The 16,771-nt window shown below is 43.5% G+C and overlaps 1 protein-coding gene across 11 annotated transcripts in view; it reads right to left on the reverse strand.

Moving 5' to 3' along the window:
• The window catches only part of AKAP13 (A-kinase anchoring protein 13), a 320,007-nt gene that overhangs the window by 74,242 nt on the left and 228,994 nt on the right, over positions 1-16,771 (reverse strand). For 8 of the 11 annotated variants that reach the window (XM_046008539.1, XM_046008544.1, XM_046008541.1 and 5 more), the window contains 3 exons: positions 7,378-7,748; positions 4,908-4,961; positions 1,665-1,730 (listed from right to left, as the gene is read on the reverse strand). In XM_046008539.1, the coding sequence (XP_045864495.1) occupies positions 1,665-1,730; positions 4,908-4,961; positions 7,378-7,748 (491 nt within the window). The remainder of the gene's footprint in view (positions 1-1,664; positions 1,731-4,907; positions 4,962-7,377; positions 7,749-16,771) is intronic. The other 3 variants (XM_046008543.1, XM_046008546.1, XM_046008542.1) reach the window with 2 other exon arrangements.

Raw genomic sequence — 16,771 nt, forward strand, 5'->3', positions numbered from 1 at the left:
TTATTTTACTGAACTTTCATTTATGTGTGGGTTTTTCCTTGATCTGATGTAGTTAATCTCTGCCAAAATCTAACTCAGGTAATGCCAAAGAATTAAACGGCCCAGAGAAAACAGGCGCGTCAGTCCCTCTCAGAAGCTGAACAGGGACACCCAGACTTGCCCTTGTGTCGGTTAAGTGGACCGTTGCAACTTTACCTTCAACTACAGTCTAGCTGACCTTACTAGTTCAGTGTGTGCCCACCCCAGAGACCCGAGTGGTCTTAAGAGCAGAAGCGTCTGTGCACATCTGGCCGGTCAACCACTAAATGCTGGACAGGCTTCCTGAGACCTGTGTGAGTTGCAGACAGGTGCACGGGCCACCTTAAGGAACAAATGATGAAAAGCTGCTAAGTCTAAGAGTTTTAATTTAATTTTTTGAATTAATTTAATTTTTTTAAATTTGAATTTTTTAAATTTAAAATTTAAATTTTTAAAATTTGAATTAATTTAATTAATTTTGAATTAATTTAAAATTAAATTAAAATTTAATTTTAATTTGCCCCCAAAAGGGGGCAAATTTAGCGCCTGTGATCCCTGGAATAATGATGTTGTGGTCTGCAGAGTGAAGAAAGCATGGGTTTCGTGAGCAGGAGACTACAGACAGCAGTCAGCCACGTATCCGCCTCGCCGCGGGGCTGCTAGCCCGAATAACCCACACCTGCTACAGCTGCAGCGGGAACTGCTTTCCAACAAGCAAGAGAGCAAAACAGCACTGGAGCCGACCACGTCCTCTGTTACAAGCAGGTGGAAATGCATTTGAAGGTATACGGACGCTATTCAGCTATCGCTGCTCAAACTCTACAGTTAATTCTACAAATAATTCACGTACGCCGATCCAGAGGGCTTGCGATTTTTTAATATTTCATAAAATTACTTATTATGAACTGAAACCAAATGCTTCTATTTTTCTCTAGCGGGTCACTTAAACAAACAATAGATTTTGTTTTTCTTATTTCAATATGACAATAGAAGTCATGATTAAGTACAAGTAAATGTGTCTCTGTGAAACTCATTAGCAGTCCCAGGGATAAGATTGAGACACGCTAAATGAAGAAGAAATTTAGTTTTCTATTGAGAATTGTTTGTTAAAGCCTGAGAAGCCAGCCTATCATTACCCACAAAACTTAACCCTGAAAACGTTTTAGTAATTAATCTGTCTGCGTCGTGGAGAGAAGGATGCGGAAGAGTGAGGGATCTGTGACTTTGGAACCTAGGGAGAGTAGGGGACTTGGAAATACAACACAAGTAAGTGCGCTCATCGGCTGCCTTGCTTCTGTCATTGTTTTTGCCAGGATATGGGAATCCCCAGGTTCTGGGAATCAGGACAGACCAAAAACAAAGAGAGAAGTGGGCCACCACACCAGATACAAGTCTGTGCAGAAAACACCAAATCTACAGCCACGGAGACAAGCAGGATGCATCAGGGTACGCCGTCCACCTCCTAGTCTGTGCCCCTTCAAATGGATTAGTGATGTCCACAGCAGAGGCGACTCAACACTGTGCTCACAGGCAAAGCGGGCTGCCATATGCATTCTAGCCACACAGAAGCAAGCTCCCAGCCAAAAGCCCAGGTGCCGTATTTTGGGATTCCCCCTTTGGTGGCTGGACATGGAACGATACCGTACCTTCTGTAATTAAAGTCAGCACTCAGGGCAGCAGAGTAGTGCACACCAGAGGGACACCAGCTCATACTGGGGAGGACATCAAAGGCAGAAACAGAAATGGAGGGAGAAAAGAGGAAACAGGGACAGGGTTATTGGGTTTGAAAAGAAAAACCATAGTTACAGACAGATGGATTTATCTGATCATCAAAAAATAAGGAACGTAACATTTAGAATTCAGAAGAAGGCTAGAGCAAAAACCACACAAACTTAAAACTGCCCTAACACCCATCTAGACAACGTGCTGGACATGTCTCTTGTCAGTTCATTACAAGGTAACAACTTTGAACAAAGAACCCACTCTACCCGTAGCTCCCACTCCTCGGGTGAGCGGTGTCCCCACCACTGGAGACCATCTCTCCGTGCACCCCGCCATGCCACTCTCAGACCTCAGTGGCCTCGGTGAGAATCCTTGACTACACTAAAGTACCCCTTGACTAAAAGGGACAATGACAGATTGCACTGGGGTAGGCTCACTGGGTCATCAATTTTCTTCTCGTTTCCAGTAAGGGCCCCTCTAAGCCAGATGGCTCAGGAGTCTTTCCTAAAAAGGGTATCTTAGCACCACTCACAAGCAATCTTTAAACCCTACTCACGGAGCTCTTGGGATGAAGATTCACCACATCACAATGGTCATATTTCCTTGTATTTTAATGATAATGAAGGCATGTATTTTACTCAACAGAAAGGGAATTCTATGGAACTGAGTTAGAAATGTGTCTTAATTTTAGGTTTGCATCCATTTCCCCCACAAGATTAAAAAACCCCAAAACACTCTGTTTGATCACCTACTTTATCTTGGCCCTGCTATTTACTCTCAAGTGGGAGGGACAGAAAATCTAGGGTTGGAAATACCATGTAAATATAACCAGCTGAAAAAATAACCAATTCAAAATTTCAGGTACTCTGTAAAGGGAACTGCCTCAGTAGGTCAGGATTTTTGACTGACAAATCAAAAGTCAGTTTAAAAATACACTGCTACTATTTGGGGCCTTAAAACTCTTTAGTGACGTGTTTTTGTTTTCAGAAAGAGGAATGACAGTAACACCCCCTCAGTTCTCTCTGGAATCCTGCAAATGTTAAGATGTACAGACCCCAAACCACTCGAATACCTTGAATATATTTAGTAACTTTGTTTTGATAAGTGGGGGTTTCTGGCAGAGGAAAAGACACAAGGAAGGTGGTGAGAAAATAGAAGAACTACTACCCATGAGCCTTCTAAAAGTAAATCTTTAAAAATCATAGCACTTTAAAATAATTTAAATAGTAAAACACTTAAAATTGGGTTAAATTAATAAATAGCACAAAGGCAGAAGCAGAAAGGAAAAAATCAGCATTTAAGACACATCTCCAGTCTGATAAGCGAAATCAGACTGACTTGTAATTTGCTCGTGTGGGGGAAGCAAGCCTTGATATAATTTTAAAACACACACGAGACTAAGAAGTCCATTCTCTGAAATTATTCACTTCATTTTGAATCTCTAAACTGTAATAAAAATTTTAAAGATATCCAACTTATTCAAAACACAACATGGTAAATCAGCAACCGGCCATACATTACCAAATTATCATTGAAAAAAAAAAAATACCCTCCTACAGATTTAAACATCCCTTTACTCTCAGAAAATGATAATGATGTGCGAGAACAGGGTGAAACTTAGAATGAAGAGAATGGAGAGCGACAGGGAGACAGGAGGAGGACATGACGGGGGTCCTAAGGCTCCAGGAAGGAAGCTGCTGGTGGTCCTTCAGCAGCAGCAGACCTGCCCTTCCTTCTAGCAGAGGACTCCTATCACAAGAGTGTTTGAGGAGCATCCTCAAATCCCCTGAATTCCTCTATTACTGGGGGTGACATTTAAAGGTTCTCTGGCCTCATTTTGAGATTTAGAAAATACCAGATTCTTAAAACACACACACACACACACACACGCCAAACAACCCACAAATATCCTGCGCTCCACCTTTTAATAATTATGGGAATGTTCCAGTTTTACTAGCTAAGGCTTCATACAGAATTTGAAATTATACTTCACATTCTTCCTGCATTAAAATGACTAAGGGTGAGGTGGAGTCTGGCGCTGTTGTGAAGCTCTATGTGCTCAGTGGGACGGCATCGAGCAACCCGTCACCTTCCACTGTCAACGAGTGCAGGCTTCTTGTACGTTCCTAGTGAAGAGCCTGACTGGAGAGCCAACTAGATCTCTCAAGGGTTCAGATGCTTCTACTGAAAAGGGATTGAACGACTTGTTCCCCTGGGAGAAAACTCAACCGAGTCACAATCACCCGAGATTCAGGGTGTATTTGTATTTCAATTCAATTCTGCGCCTGAAATCCGGGACTCGAGGAGGTAGCCACTGGAAAAAGACGAAGCGGGGAGGATCACTACCTGCCAGCTTCCCAAGGAAGAGCTTCGGCTCAGAATTGAAAACATCGCTTTACAGATGTCTCCCAGTATGAGAGGCTATGTGTAACTCCACCGCCGTTTTGGGATTTCTGAATCCCCCCCCCACCCCCAAATAATGAAAGGAAAGGTCATTAGTGACAATTTCTGAACACAGTTAAACTCAGCATCTGAAACACAAATCTGCATTTCTGGACTCGAAATGACTTTTTAGTTCATAAGTTACTGTTAGCTTTAAAATGTTACCTGACAAAAAATAATTAAGGAATTGGAAGACTAGGAGATGAGCCGATGACTCTTACTTGTTTTCAGAAATGACTACATCAGCAATGGAGTGGAGATGGTCAGGGGGCCTAGAATGTGTTGAAAGTGTGTTAGGGCCTGTGTATCAGCTCACAATTCTTTCCGGTTCTTCCCCCTTTTTGGGGGGAGTGGGAAGGGGAAGAAAAAGCACCCCCCAGCGTTCACTAGTCAGGCACAATCAATGTGTCTGAATTCTCCTAGGGACGGTTGGGGAGCCCCTATTATCAAAGTGACCTGAACATCAGTAAGCACAAGATGGAAAAAACACTAACCAAAGTTTCCTTTAAAGATAAAAATAGAATAGGAAAAAATTTCAGACTCACAAAACCATTTCATATGCAAATGGACACCAGCAATTAATAAATACCTATATTTTATTTGCCTGAAGCAGACGTGACATTATTGTAAAAGACGGTTTAATCACGGATCAAGCAAAATGAGATGCTTGTTAGTAGAAGCTCAGAGGCAACACAGTTAGTCCATCAAGTTAGTGAACTCTGTACCTTCTCCTATGAATGGGAGGTCTCCTGACAACATCCCCCAGAACTCGCAATGAACTGAAAATGAATGGTGGAAGAGGTCAGTGTTGAGGTGAACAAATGGACACAAACGCATGAAGCACACAGACATCACAGGGTGGGGGGGAGACACAAGCCTCTCAGAGAAACAGTACAGGAAGGGAGGGAACGAAAGAGTGTGGAGGAGACAAACCACAAAGGCCTGCCGGCCCACAATTTCTGGGGAGGGTTACTCTGCTTCCTCCTTGTTCCAAAGAGTTAATCAGATGACAAGGAATGAGGTTTATTAAATTATAAAAGGATTTAAAAAAGGCCATCTAAAGCTTTCAAAGGGTTTTCTTAAGACTTTAAAATTCAGGTTATATAATATGCGGACAATGCTACAAGCAACAAACTCATTCAAGTCCTTCCCTCATCTCCAGAGGCCCTGGGGCGGTGGTGCGAGGGGACTACCAAGGCTAGGCTCACATAGGAAAGGTCATGCTATTACACGGGCTGCACATATGAATAATTAGGTGAGAGGGTTCTAGTCTTCGCTTAGTCTTAAGAGCACCATGTAATCTGGGACAAATCACTCAGTCTGAGCTTTAATTTCCTCATCTGAGCTACAGGATCCACAGTCAAGCCAGCTCTGAAATCAAAGTCATGGCAAAAGGACCCATAGTGGGTTATAAAGAAAAAGGGATTGTGTTTAAAACAAACCCCCATTTCTGGATGTGTTAGCATCTCTGACAGTATGTCAAGAGACTGCTTTTGCTTCGGGAAGGGAATTCCAGCTATAGAGATCATTCCCCACATCCCGACTTATTTTTTTTAACTGGTGTGAATGCTTTCTTAAAATACAGCGTGAATAAAGCTGGGAAGGAAAGCTTTTAGAAATGGCTTTTTATACAATCCGTGCTTTCAAATGTACATAACAACTACCCAGCAGAAAAAGCAACTGCTGATTTTTAAGGGCAGCTCCGAACTCTACCAGAGAGTAATCTGGAATCACAGGAAGAGCACTTAACTAGGAGACCAGGAACCTAGTTACTGGTGAGCGGTATCAACCACCTGCACCTGTCTCATCTGTGAACCTGTGGACAGTGCCACCTGACTCGGGGAGAGGACTGCAAAATCACGGGGACAGTTTGCTGTGAACAAGTCTGAGAAGAGCAGCACACGAGCCAAGTGTAAGGCATCGCTGTGAGCTCCACAAAGGCAGGGACTATGGCTCGTCCACCTGTGTCCCCAGAACCTAGAAATGCCCGGCACGGGGCCGGCGCTCAGCATGTGTTGGCTGGACAAAAGCAGAAGCGAGGGGGCGAGTGCCATCAGAATCCACGTGCCTACAGCTCTGAAATCGGAGCCACGTTCTGAGGAGGCAGGTCAGTGAATTAAAACGAGAAAGAGCCATAGCGGCTCCAGGTGAGTTTGTCACATCATCTGTGTTCGCACCGTCAGCCTGCTCCCTCGGCTGCCTTTCTTCAGCTAGAAAGCAGCTGGGGAGGAAGCACAACTTGGTACGTACAGCAGGCATCACGGCACTTGGTCATTAGACTGTAAGCCGTCTGCTTAAATTCCTGGAAGCAGCCTATGGTCAGAGGCCAACTCCAGACTACCTCTTGCCAGCCTGCTTCTGCACGAAAGGTCTGACACGGGGTCATGCGTATGCACGCCCCCGAGGACTAGAGGGTACATGGAGGAATATCAACTATCCAATGATACTGAATGATTCGTAGGCTCGCTTACTGATTAAATAATCATTCAGATTCCACCCAAATTTTCTGCATTAGAAATGGACTGCAATTTCTGGGAAGTACTTTGAAAACAGATGGTGTAGGGGCGCCTGGGTGGCTCAGTGGGTTAAAGCCTCTGCCTTCGGCTCAGGTCATGATCTCTGGGTCCTGGGATCGAGTCCTGAGTCGGGCTCTCTGCTCAGCAGGGAGCCTGCTTCCCTTCCTCTCTCCCTGCCTGCTTCTCTGCCTACTTGTGATCTCTATCAAATAGATAAATAAAATCTTAAAAAAAAAAAACAGATGGTGTTGAGGCTAAGATCTCATGTTTGCTTTTTAATTCAAAGTCGACAGGACACTATTCCCTTCCACAAGTTTTGAACCTATAAATGTTATTAACAGATCCGGCCTGAATGACTGTTAGCATTTATTAAACACCCGCCACGTAACAGGCCCATTTCACTTGCAATACTTATTCTTGCAACTGCTCTGAAAGGAAGGTATTTTACAGATGAGGAAATTAAAGCCCAGAGGGGTCGAGTAACTTGTCCAAGCTAATCTACATAGTGAATTACCGAGCTGGGGTTTGAACCCAGGTTCTCCTGACTCCAAAGCCCACCTGCTTTCTTCCGTACCATGGTGTCTCCTAAGTTCTTTTACCACGACAACACAAAATCACAGAATCAAATGCAAGCGGACACCGAGAAACGAAACCAACAGCCCTGCCGGGTCCACCTTACCTGCGCTGGTTCATTTCTGCGTCGCTGGCCGCGTTCTTCCCAGGACCCCAGCTGTGCCTCCGGAAAGGGGACAGGGAGCGCATGGAGCTCCTCAGCACGGAGCAGTTCGCGGGCACCTCGGTGATGCTGTCCATTTCCTCGTCCTCCATCTCACCTGAGACGGCAGCTTCGCCCTCGCTCTCTCGACCTTCAGCTCCCACGCCATGGCTGTAGAAGCCGTCAAGACCCTGCTGATCCCTGGACCTGTTCAAATTTGAAATCTGGGGGAGGGACACATCACTGCCGTGAGAAGAATGTCGGTCCAGGGAAGCGGTGTCGTCGGTGGACGAACTGGACCCGGTGATGTCACAGACCAGCGGCTCTTCCTCCGGCTGACAAAGAGAGAAAACACCCACAGTTGGAAAGGGCACGGCCTCACAACTCCCGACCCAGCCGTGGTTTCACAGCAGCTGCAGCGTGGGCAGGATGGGCAATATCACAATTGGCATCAAACCGGTGTTTCCTTTTTGAAAGCACGGTCCCAGTCGGATTCAAAGAGTTCCCGATGAAGGGATGGTTGAGGTCTGTACTCTCTCTACCCTCTTACTGGAGGTAGGTACACAGACCATTCCTTTCTTACAGGAAAAGCATTTAACCTGGGTTCAGGTCAGTTCCTCAGGCCAATACCACCAACTGAAACAAAGAGAACCCTTATGTATCCGGGGCTTCTGTATGAAAACTCTAATTCATATACTATTAATTCCCCCCTGCCCCACGCTTGAACTAAAAACAAGGTTATCTGTTTGGCTGCCATAATGTCATCCTGAAGTTAATATTCCCAAAGGACGTCTGTAACTGTTTTAAGAGGCCTTTTGAAAACCACAGAATAGCTTATGACCCTACCTAAAATCTGCCACAAATGCCCACATTCTGGCCTTGAATGCCTACCTGGGAGAAATCTACTCCTTTTCTCATTTCACTAGGGACTGGCAGTGTCATCGAGCCAAATTACATATCAAATAATCAGTCCTGTCAATGGAGTCTTGAGCACGTGATAAGGTTCTTTTCCTGGCCAGCGTCAGGGACTTTAGAGAAATAGTCCAGTTCTGATTCCCGGTAGCCCGACATTCTGTTTGCTACACACACCAGAGCACGGAGTGTGACAGGTGAGGGAAAGACGAGCATCCTGAGACTCGAAGGAAGGATGAATTTACCCAGAAGATAAGCACAAGCATCTAGAAGATGCATGATCGTGCTCTCAGATTTGGGCACTGAACTGTCTTAACATCCATACTTTATTGTTTTCTTCCAGGAAAGGGAGCAGGGACTAGGGAAAGGCATTCTGTGGTTTATTTTTCCTCCTTCACAGTATTTTCCTAATTAGCCAGTCTACTCAAAGTTTTAATTAAGAGTGAAGCAACTTACAGTTCTTTGAGAAAGATTTTAAAAATTATGCGAACTAATGAGCCTTTGGGCTTTGGAATAGAAATTAAGACCCATCCTCTAGAAGGAGAGTATTTTCAAATGCTTACATTAACACTTCAAAATCATTCTCTACAGCTTTTGGGCTGAATCTCTTCCAGCTTACAAGAGTTTTTTTCCACTCTGTGGCAGCCAGTTTCCTCAGTTAATTGCTCTTGAAATGATGTGTGAGGAATGAGACGAAAAGGGAAATGTGGGGGTCACCAGGACCCAGACTGACTCTCGGGCCCTCCTCATACACAGGCATTGAGCAGGGAGCAAGGCATGAACTCAGGTTGATTTCAACGAAAACTGCTTTGTTCTGTTCCCATCATCTTTAAAAAACCCTGTGAGGGCGGGGCAGGCACCTGGGTGGCTCAGTTGGTTAAGCATCTGCCTTCAGGCCACAGGCACCCCAATATTCATAGCAGCAACGTCTACAACAGCCAAACTGCGGAACGAGCCAAGATGCCCTTCAACAGACGAAGGGATAAAGAAGATGTGGTTCATATACACAATGGAGTATTACTCAGCCATCAGAAAGGATGAACACCGAACTTTTGCATCAGCATGGACGGGACTGGAGGAGATTATGCTGAGTGAAATAAGTCAAGCAGAGAAAGTCTATTATCATATGGTTTCACTTACATGTGGAACATAAGGAATAGCATGGAGAACAGCAGGAGAAGGAAGGGAAAATGAAGGGGGTTGGAAATCAGAGGGGGAGATAAACCATGAGAGACTATGGACTCCGAGAAACAAACTGAGGGTTTCAGATGGGAGGAGGTGGTGAGTTGGGTTGGCGCAGTGACGGGTAATAAGGATGGTATGGACTGCATGGAGCACTGGGTGTTATGTGTAAATAATGACCCTTGGAACACTACGTCAAAAACTAATGATGTACCGTATGGTGACGTCACATAACACAGTAAAAAATAATTATTAAAAAAAAAAAAAAAAAGAAGTATCTGCCTTCAGCTCAGATCATGATGCCAGGATCCTGGGATCAAGCTGAGCCCCATGTCATCAGGCTCCTTGCTCCTCAGGGAGTCTGCTTCTCCCTCTTCCTCTGCCCCTGCCCCGCTGTGCTCTTGCCCCCCCACCCCTTAAATGAATACATTAAAAAAAAAAAAAATCTCTTAAAAAAAAGCCCCTGCAAGGACAAAATCTCGAAGCCCTGTGTTCCCTTCACTGGGCCACACTGCAAAATTAAATGATGCTTTAACCAAGTAGATTGTAAAATCGGGTAGGTAATATTTTAAAATAAACTCGATTGTTCTTTTTAAGTTGCTGAGGGTTACCCTGTGCATCTTAGCGCATTCAATCATGGAGCTGCTCTCCAGAGAGAGGAACAATGTAGATGGTCACAAATACTGACTTCAGGATGTCTTGGCTTTCTCAGTGTGTCCTCCCCTCAAATGTAATTCGGTAAGATGAGATCATACAACACGAGGAAGGCCCCTAATTCCAAGAGGAGTTGTGTCCTTGCGTGAAGAGGAGACATGGGGAGAGACACAGGGAGGCAGAGCTTGAGGCCACAGAGTGCTGGCCAGCAGCAGAGGCTGCGACAGGAGCTGGGGAGAGATTCTCCCTCAGAGCCTCCTGAGGGAAAGCAGCCCCTCTGGTACATGGACTGTAGGCCCTCCTGTCTCCCAAACTGTGAAAGAATACATTTTTGTTGGTTCATGCCACCAAATTTGTGGTAATGGGTGACAGTAGCCCTAGGAAACTATATACTCACCCTCAAGCTGCTTCGCTTTTAATTCTCAGAAGAGTACCAAGGGACGAACAGAAGGGCCATGTAAAGCAGAATGCATGACAGGCCTATTGTCAAACACACAAGGAAATGGCTTTGAAGGAAATGAAAATGAGTTCAAGTTTCCATTTGGCCATTTATCATATATTCTCACAAGCAGGGGCTTCCCAATGAGGAAATGATGTGCGGACGACAGAACAGGTCCTTCCTCTTGGTTTGGCACCTAATGGCCTTGCAGGGACATGGCCTTGAAAGACCACCCGTTATCTCTCTGGTACTTTACTCATCCGAGACTTAACAAACAAGCATCCACCCTTTTGTAAGACATTAAAACAAGATGGGAAAATTATTGGTGGCCTGTTTGTACACATTTTAAGGAAGAAATCTGTCTAGCATGTATCTGCAACACAGTGTTGATCCTGGTGTGTGCTAGGACACTTTCGAGTGTTCAACTATTATGAACTTGTAGTCATTACTTGGAAAAGGGAAAACCAGGACAAACGCAATAATTGAGGTCAGTCTTCATTCCTAAATATTGGAGGTGAATGGTTTTTCTTTAATGCTGGATTGAATCTAAAGTCTTTTGCCCAAGACTTATGTGTTCTCAAAAGAATTTCCCAGCTTCATCGTGTCTTTATGCTACCCTGGCAGAAAAGAAAGTAGTCAGGGGTGTAATAAAAAATTAAACCCAAAATATGGTCCCAGTCTTTCTACTGCTAGGTATCTGTCTATGGATAAGCCACTTTCTCAATTTGTCTATCTAAGATGATGATCTTTACACAGAAAGAGGCTAGACCTTAATATCAGGCAAGGTACTGTCTATTTGCATCATGAATAGAGGAACAAGTGGTTTTTTTAAGCATCTGATTTAATAATAAGTTCTTATGGATCTCTGCCAAATAAATAGATACAAGAAGCAATACTTTCACCATTGTCCCCGCCTCCTCACAGAAAGTAGCAGGTTTGGGGATGCTGTTTTTCATTTATAAACCAGAAGGGGGAAAATTATGGCTTCTGTCACATAACAGAATGTTCCACGCCTAATATGTGAAGCCATTCTTAAACAGTTTTTGAATTGTATGTTGCGTCTTTCTTTGGAGAAGTCTTTTCTCTTAAAACGTCTGTTAATTGGGGCGTCTGGGTGGCTCAGTGGGTTAAAGCCTCTGTCTTCAGCTCAGGTCATGATCCCGGGGTCCTGGAATCGAGCCCCGCGTCGGGCTCTCTGCTCAGCGGGGAGCCTGCTTCTCCCCCTCTCTCTCTACCTGCCTCTCTGCCTACTTGTGATCTCTGTCGGTCAAATAAATAATAAAATCTTTAAAAAAAAGTCTGCTAATTAAATGACTTTCAGAGCCTTATATTAGTCCTGATTGTCTGCAGAGAAGGTGCCATGGGATCAACTTAACTAGCACATTTTTAAAAACCTGGTTTTGACTCCATGTGACTCAAATGTCCTAGTTAAACTGATCCCCTGGCACTGTTCCTCCAGATAGTCAGGAGTAACAGTCCAAGTTCCTGAAAGTCATTTAATGTATTTAAGAAACCTAAATACACGTATATTTAAGAAAAAAAAAAAAAATCTATCTATATATAGTTTTTCTTCCCTTAAAGGCAGATGGCCAGAATATAATTCTCTGCTAAATACATGTTTTTTATTTTCTGTTTCCCTTAAGATGCAGTACTGGGAGTGGGTTAGGGCAGAGAAAGAAGAGAGACGCAGAAAGGCAGACACAGGACAGGCGGCGTGGCTGGGAGCTGTGCTTGCTTGTGGCAAAGTGAGTGCACCGGGACCAAGACAGCGGAGTCTAGAGCTGAGACTGACACACAGGCCCTTCCTCCCGTGAGCTGTCCTAGATGGTTTTCCTCCTGCATGTGGGAGGATGGAAACACACACAAAAACTATCGTGGCTGCCAACAGCTTCTTCTTCCTTACAGTTTATGCCATCTTGAAAATCTGCAAACGGTGATCAGGCTTACAAAGATCTCTAGGAGTTAAAGAGAAAGCTTGCAAAAAATGGGCCTAGTGAGTAATACAAAGGCTTGTCCACAAGCTCCAGCCCCTGTCCGACAGCTTGGACTCTGGGGGGCAGTGACCCAAGGATACTGTTTTGCTTAATTTAAGGTAAAATAAACCAGGGAAACCGAAATTACAAAATAATGATATAAATAAAAGTTAACGAGAAAGGCTAAATTAAATGCTGCTGCCGTCTACATAAAGCTGGGGAAACGACTGTTACTTGGGTATACGTGCAACGCGACTATTCCATAAATGTGATTAATGATTATTTACTGGATACTTGCCACATGGGGGGCTCTGCACTAAGTGATTTAGATGTATTTGTTCTTTTCACATTTGACTTAGTAGGTATTATTCTCATTTGATACACGAGACAACTGAGGTCCAGTGAGGCTACATAATAAGATTCTAATTTAACTGGTCTGGGGTAAGGGCCAGATTCTTTTTCTTCTTCTTAGAGCTCTCCAGATGATTCTAAGTACAGCCAGGACTCAGTCCCATTATTATATACAACAGATCTGTGATAAAAATGTTCTAAAAAATTAAGATGGACTCCAGTCCTACATGTAAAAGCCAAAATTATAAATGTCCTAAAAGAAAACATCTTGACTGGGGGCAGACAAATCAGGAACAGGACGGGACACAGGTAGCAACAGCCATAAAAAAAAATGGATGCATTATACTTCACCCAAATTCTAAACATTTAGTACAACAACACATGTTTATGAAAGCAAACAGGGAAGCCATGCACTGCAAGAAAATATTTGCAAAACATAATATGATGAAGGACTGGTATCCGGGATACCATATACAATTCCTACTTCTCAACAACAAAAAGACAAACAAATCAATTTTTTTTAATGGGCAAGAAATGTGAACAGACACTCCACATAGGACGATACGCAAGTGGCCAATAAACACATGAGAATGTGTTTACCGTTATCGCGGGTTGTCAAGGAAATGTAAATCAAAACGGTAATGAGCTACCACGACACAGAAATGCTAAAGTTAAAACAATTATACATGTTGATAAGAACACAGAGCAACCAAAATTCTCATACACTGCTGGTGAGAATGGAAAATGATACAACTACTGTGGGGAAAGGTCTGGCCACTTTTTATAAGACTAAACTTATACCTGCCATATGATCTCTCAGTTCCACTCATCTACCCAGTAGAAATAATAACATTCATATTCTGTTTGTATGAGGCTCTGAAATAAAGAGAACTAACCTGTGATGGGAAAAGATTGGAACAGTTGTTGCCTCCAGGGGGTTGAAGAGGAGACAGACTGAGAAGGATCATAAACAAACTCCCCAAAGTGAAGGTAATAGCCTGATCCATATGGAGGTTTGGGTTATAAAGATGAACAGATTTGTTAAAGTCGCCGAGGTACAGCTATTACGGAAAACAGTATGTAGGTTCCTCAAAAAATTAAAGCTAGAACTGTTCTCTAGAATCTAGCACTATCCTACTTCAAGGTATATATCCAAAGGAAATAAAGCCACTGTCTTGAAGAGGTACCTGTACTCCCATGTTCTCTGCAGCCAAGACGTGGAAGCAGCTTAAGCATCACAGACAGCTGAACAGGTAAAGTAAATACTACTCAGAGTTTAAAAAAAAGAAGAAGAAGAAGAAGGAAACCCCGCCATTTGCAACAACACGGATGGACCCTGAGGGCATCACCCTAAGTGAAATAAGCCAAAGACAGCTTTTACGTGATCTCACTTCTATATGGAAACCACAAATGGCAACTCTTAGCAACAGAGTAGAAGAGGGCTTCCCCAGAGGGTAGGGGAAATGGAGAGATGTTAGTCAAAGGCACCAAGCTCTCAGTTAGGAGATGAATAAATTCTGAAGACCTAATGGACAGCATGACGACATGGTTACTAACGATGCATTGTGGACTTGAAGTCAGCTAGGACAGTGAATCCCTCGTGTTCTTACCACCCGCATGAAGAGGTAACTCTGTGAGGTGACAGACACTTCCGGCCTGATTGTGTAAGCATTTCTTAAGCATCTTAAGACAAGTGAAGCTTGTCTATCAAAGCATCTTCTTGTACATTTAAATATGTACAATTTTTATCCGCTATAATTCATAAAGCCGAGGGAAAAGTCACTGAACTGTGCATTTCACTGCTGGAGGATTTATAACAAACAAAAACAACTCTATTAACACATACTGAATTCTAAGTATTTAGGGGTAAAAGTGGCTTGTTACTTGTAACTTGCTTAAAAAGGCATTAAAGAAATTAGATGCACTAACTGGAGAGTAGAGAAAGGAAGGACAGTTGCACAGGTGTGGAACAAGGGTAGGAAGTTAATGGTGGAATCCAGGTGGCGGGTGCTCATTGCACAGCTCTTCCGCCTTCCCCGGATGCTGCTGCATTTTCTGAATGAAATTTTGGGGGAAAGTGCCCGACCGGCTCTCTTAACCAAGAATCACACCAGATTGGTAATGTCTAGGCATAGAGAGAAGGGTAAACATTATGTAACATATGTATATATAAATATAAAAACAACTACACACTTTCTATTACCACACCTGAACGAATGTTTAATATTGCTAAAATCCTAGTCCTTTAATTTTTAATAACTTATTCATTAAATATTTATAAATCGATGTCTATGATACACAAGCCATTCTGTCATGTGCCTTTGGCAAATAACAGCTCATGTTTTAAATACCTAATATGTGCCAACTGTCTAATCCATTTGTGTGCAATAATTTATCCAGGAATCTTAAGCATGTGATAGTGAGCTGCTTCACAGTTCTGAAATTATAGTAAGTTTCAATACTTGTGCATAAGTAATCAAGTTTTTTGAATCTGGGTTCTGTAAAACTTTTTGGCTTGGTGATCAAGTACCTGAGAGCAAACTAGCACAAGAAAGGAAGGGTGCTCCTTAAGATAGCATCTTAGGGGAGTTACTCTGATTTTCTCAATTGTGGATACATTTTACAGCCTGGAGAAAAAAACAAGGTATGAGCGCTTTATCTAATTCTCCTTGGGAAAAGAGCGACTATCAATATTTTTGTGGACTTCAATTAACCTTTTGGATAATAGGGTAGCCAAGATTATTTTATGATTACTCTTTCTTTGCTAGTGCCAAGAAAAAGTCCAGGATTTCTTCCTATTTTAAAAACATAACCTAGGGGCACCTGGGGTGGCTCAGTTGGTTAAGTGTCTGCCTTCACCTCAGGTCATGATCTTGGGGTCCTGGGATCGAGCCCCACATTGGCCTTCCTGCTCAGCGGTGAAGACTGCTTCTCCCTCTCTGCCCCACTCGTGTGCTCTCTCTTAAGTAAATAAATAAAATCTTTAAAAAAAAAAGTCCAAATTTTATGCTGTTGATCTATGGAGAAGACGACAACCTCAGAACTAGCAAATATTCAAAGAGTAATCAGGAAGCTCCTCTCACCCGAGTCATAATTACTGGAAGGCAGGCTGGATGGAAACTGAAGGGTAAGGCAAAGGGTTTGTGACCAACACTGAAGGCTGAAGAGACCTCTGTGAGGCCAGAGTCTGTCTGTCTGTCTGTCTGTCTCTCTCTTACACACACACACACACACACACACACACACGGCTGTAGGAAGTGACCTAACGCACTACTCATGGTTCACAAAGACGAATGTTGTGATGCCTTGCCCAGCGATGATTTTTTAGAGACGGGAGAGTGGAAGGCACTCCAGGACAGGGTGATGTTTCACAGCACACGCCGTGTGGCTGTCCACGGAGGCAGCCGGGGATGGACACCACCCTGCTTCTGTATAAATCACTGGCTATTAAAGCAGGTGTCTGGAGATCGAGACAGGGAAGAGATCTGAGAGTCAGGCCTATGTACCAGCTGAGTAATCTGGACGACACCTCTCTACCAGTCAGAGCCCGCATTCCCTCAGGAGTTTAATGAGGATAAAACCACCCACCTCACAGGGTTGTGGGGAGCTCAAAATGAGATCACATATATTATAAAAAAATTCGGTTCAGTGTTGAGTACATAGTAACAACTTTGTTAAGTATCAGCCTGTCTCTCTTGCTCTCCGCTCTCCCCTTTTCCTTTCAGATGCAACCCCCTGGCTTCAAGAATGCTAGAGAAAACTCTTATTGCAAAACCTCTCCTGGTCACAATCAACTTTGGGAAAGTGGAAAGAGCTAAGAGGAAGAACCCTCCAGATCTTGCCCCAG

Source organism: Meles meles, chromosome 6 (assembly GCF_922984935.1).
Source record: "Meles meles chromosome 6, mMelMel3.1 paternal haplotype, whole genome shotgun sequence".
NCBI classification, from domain to species: Eukaryota; Metazoa; Chordata; class Mammalia; order Carnivora; family Mustelidae; genus Meles; species Meles meles.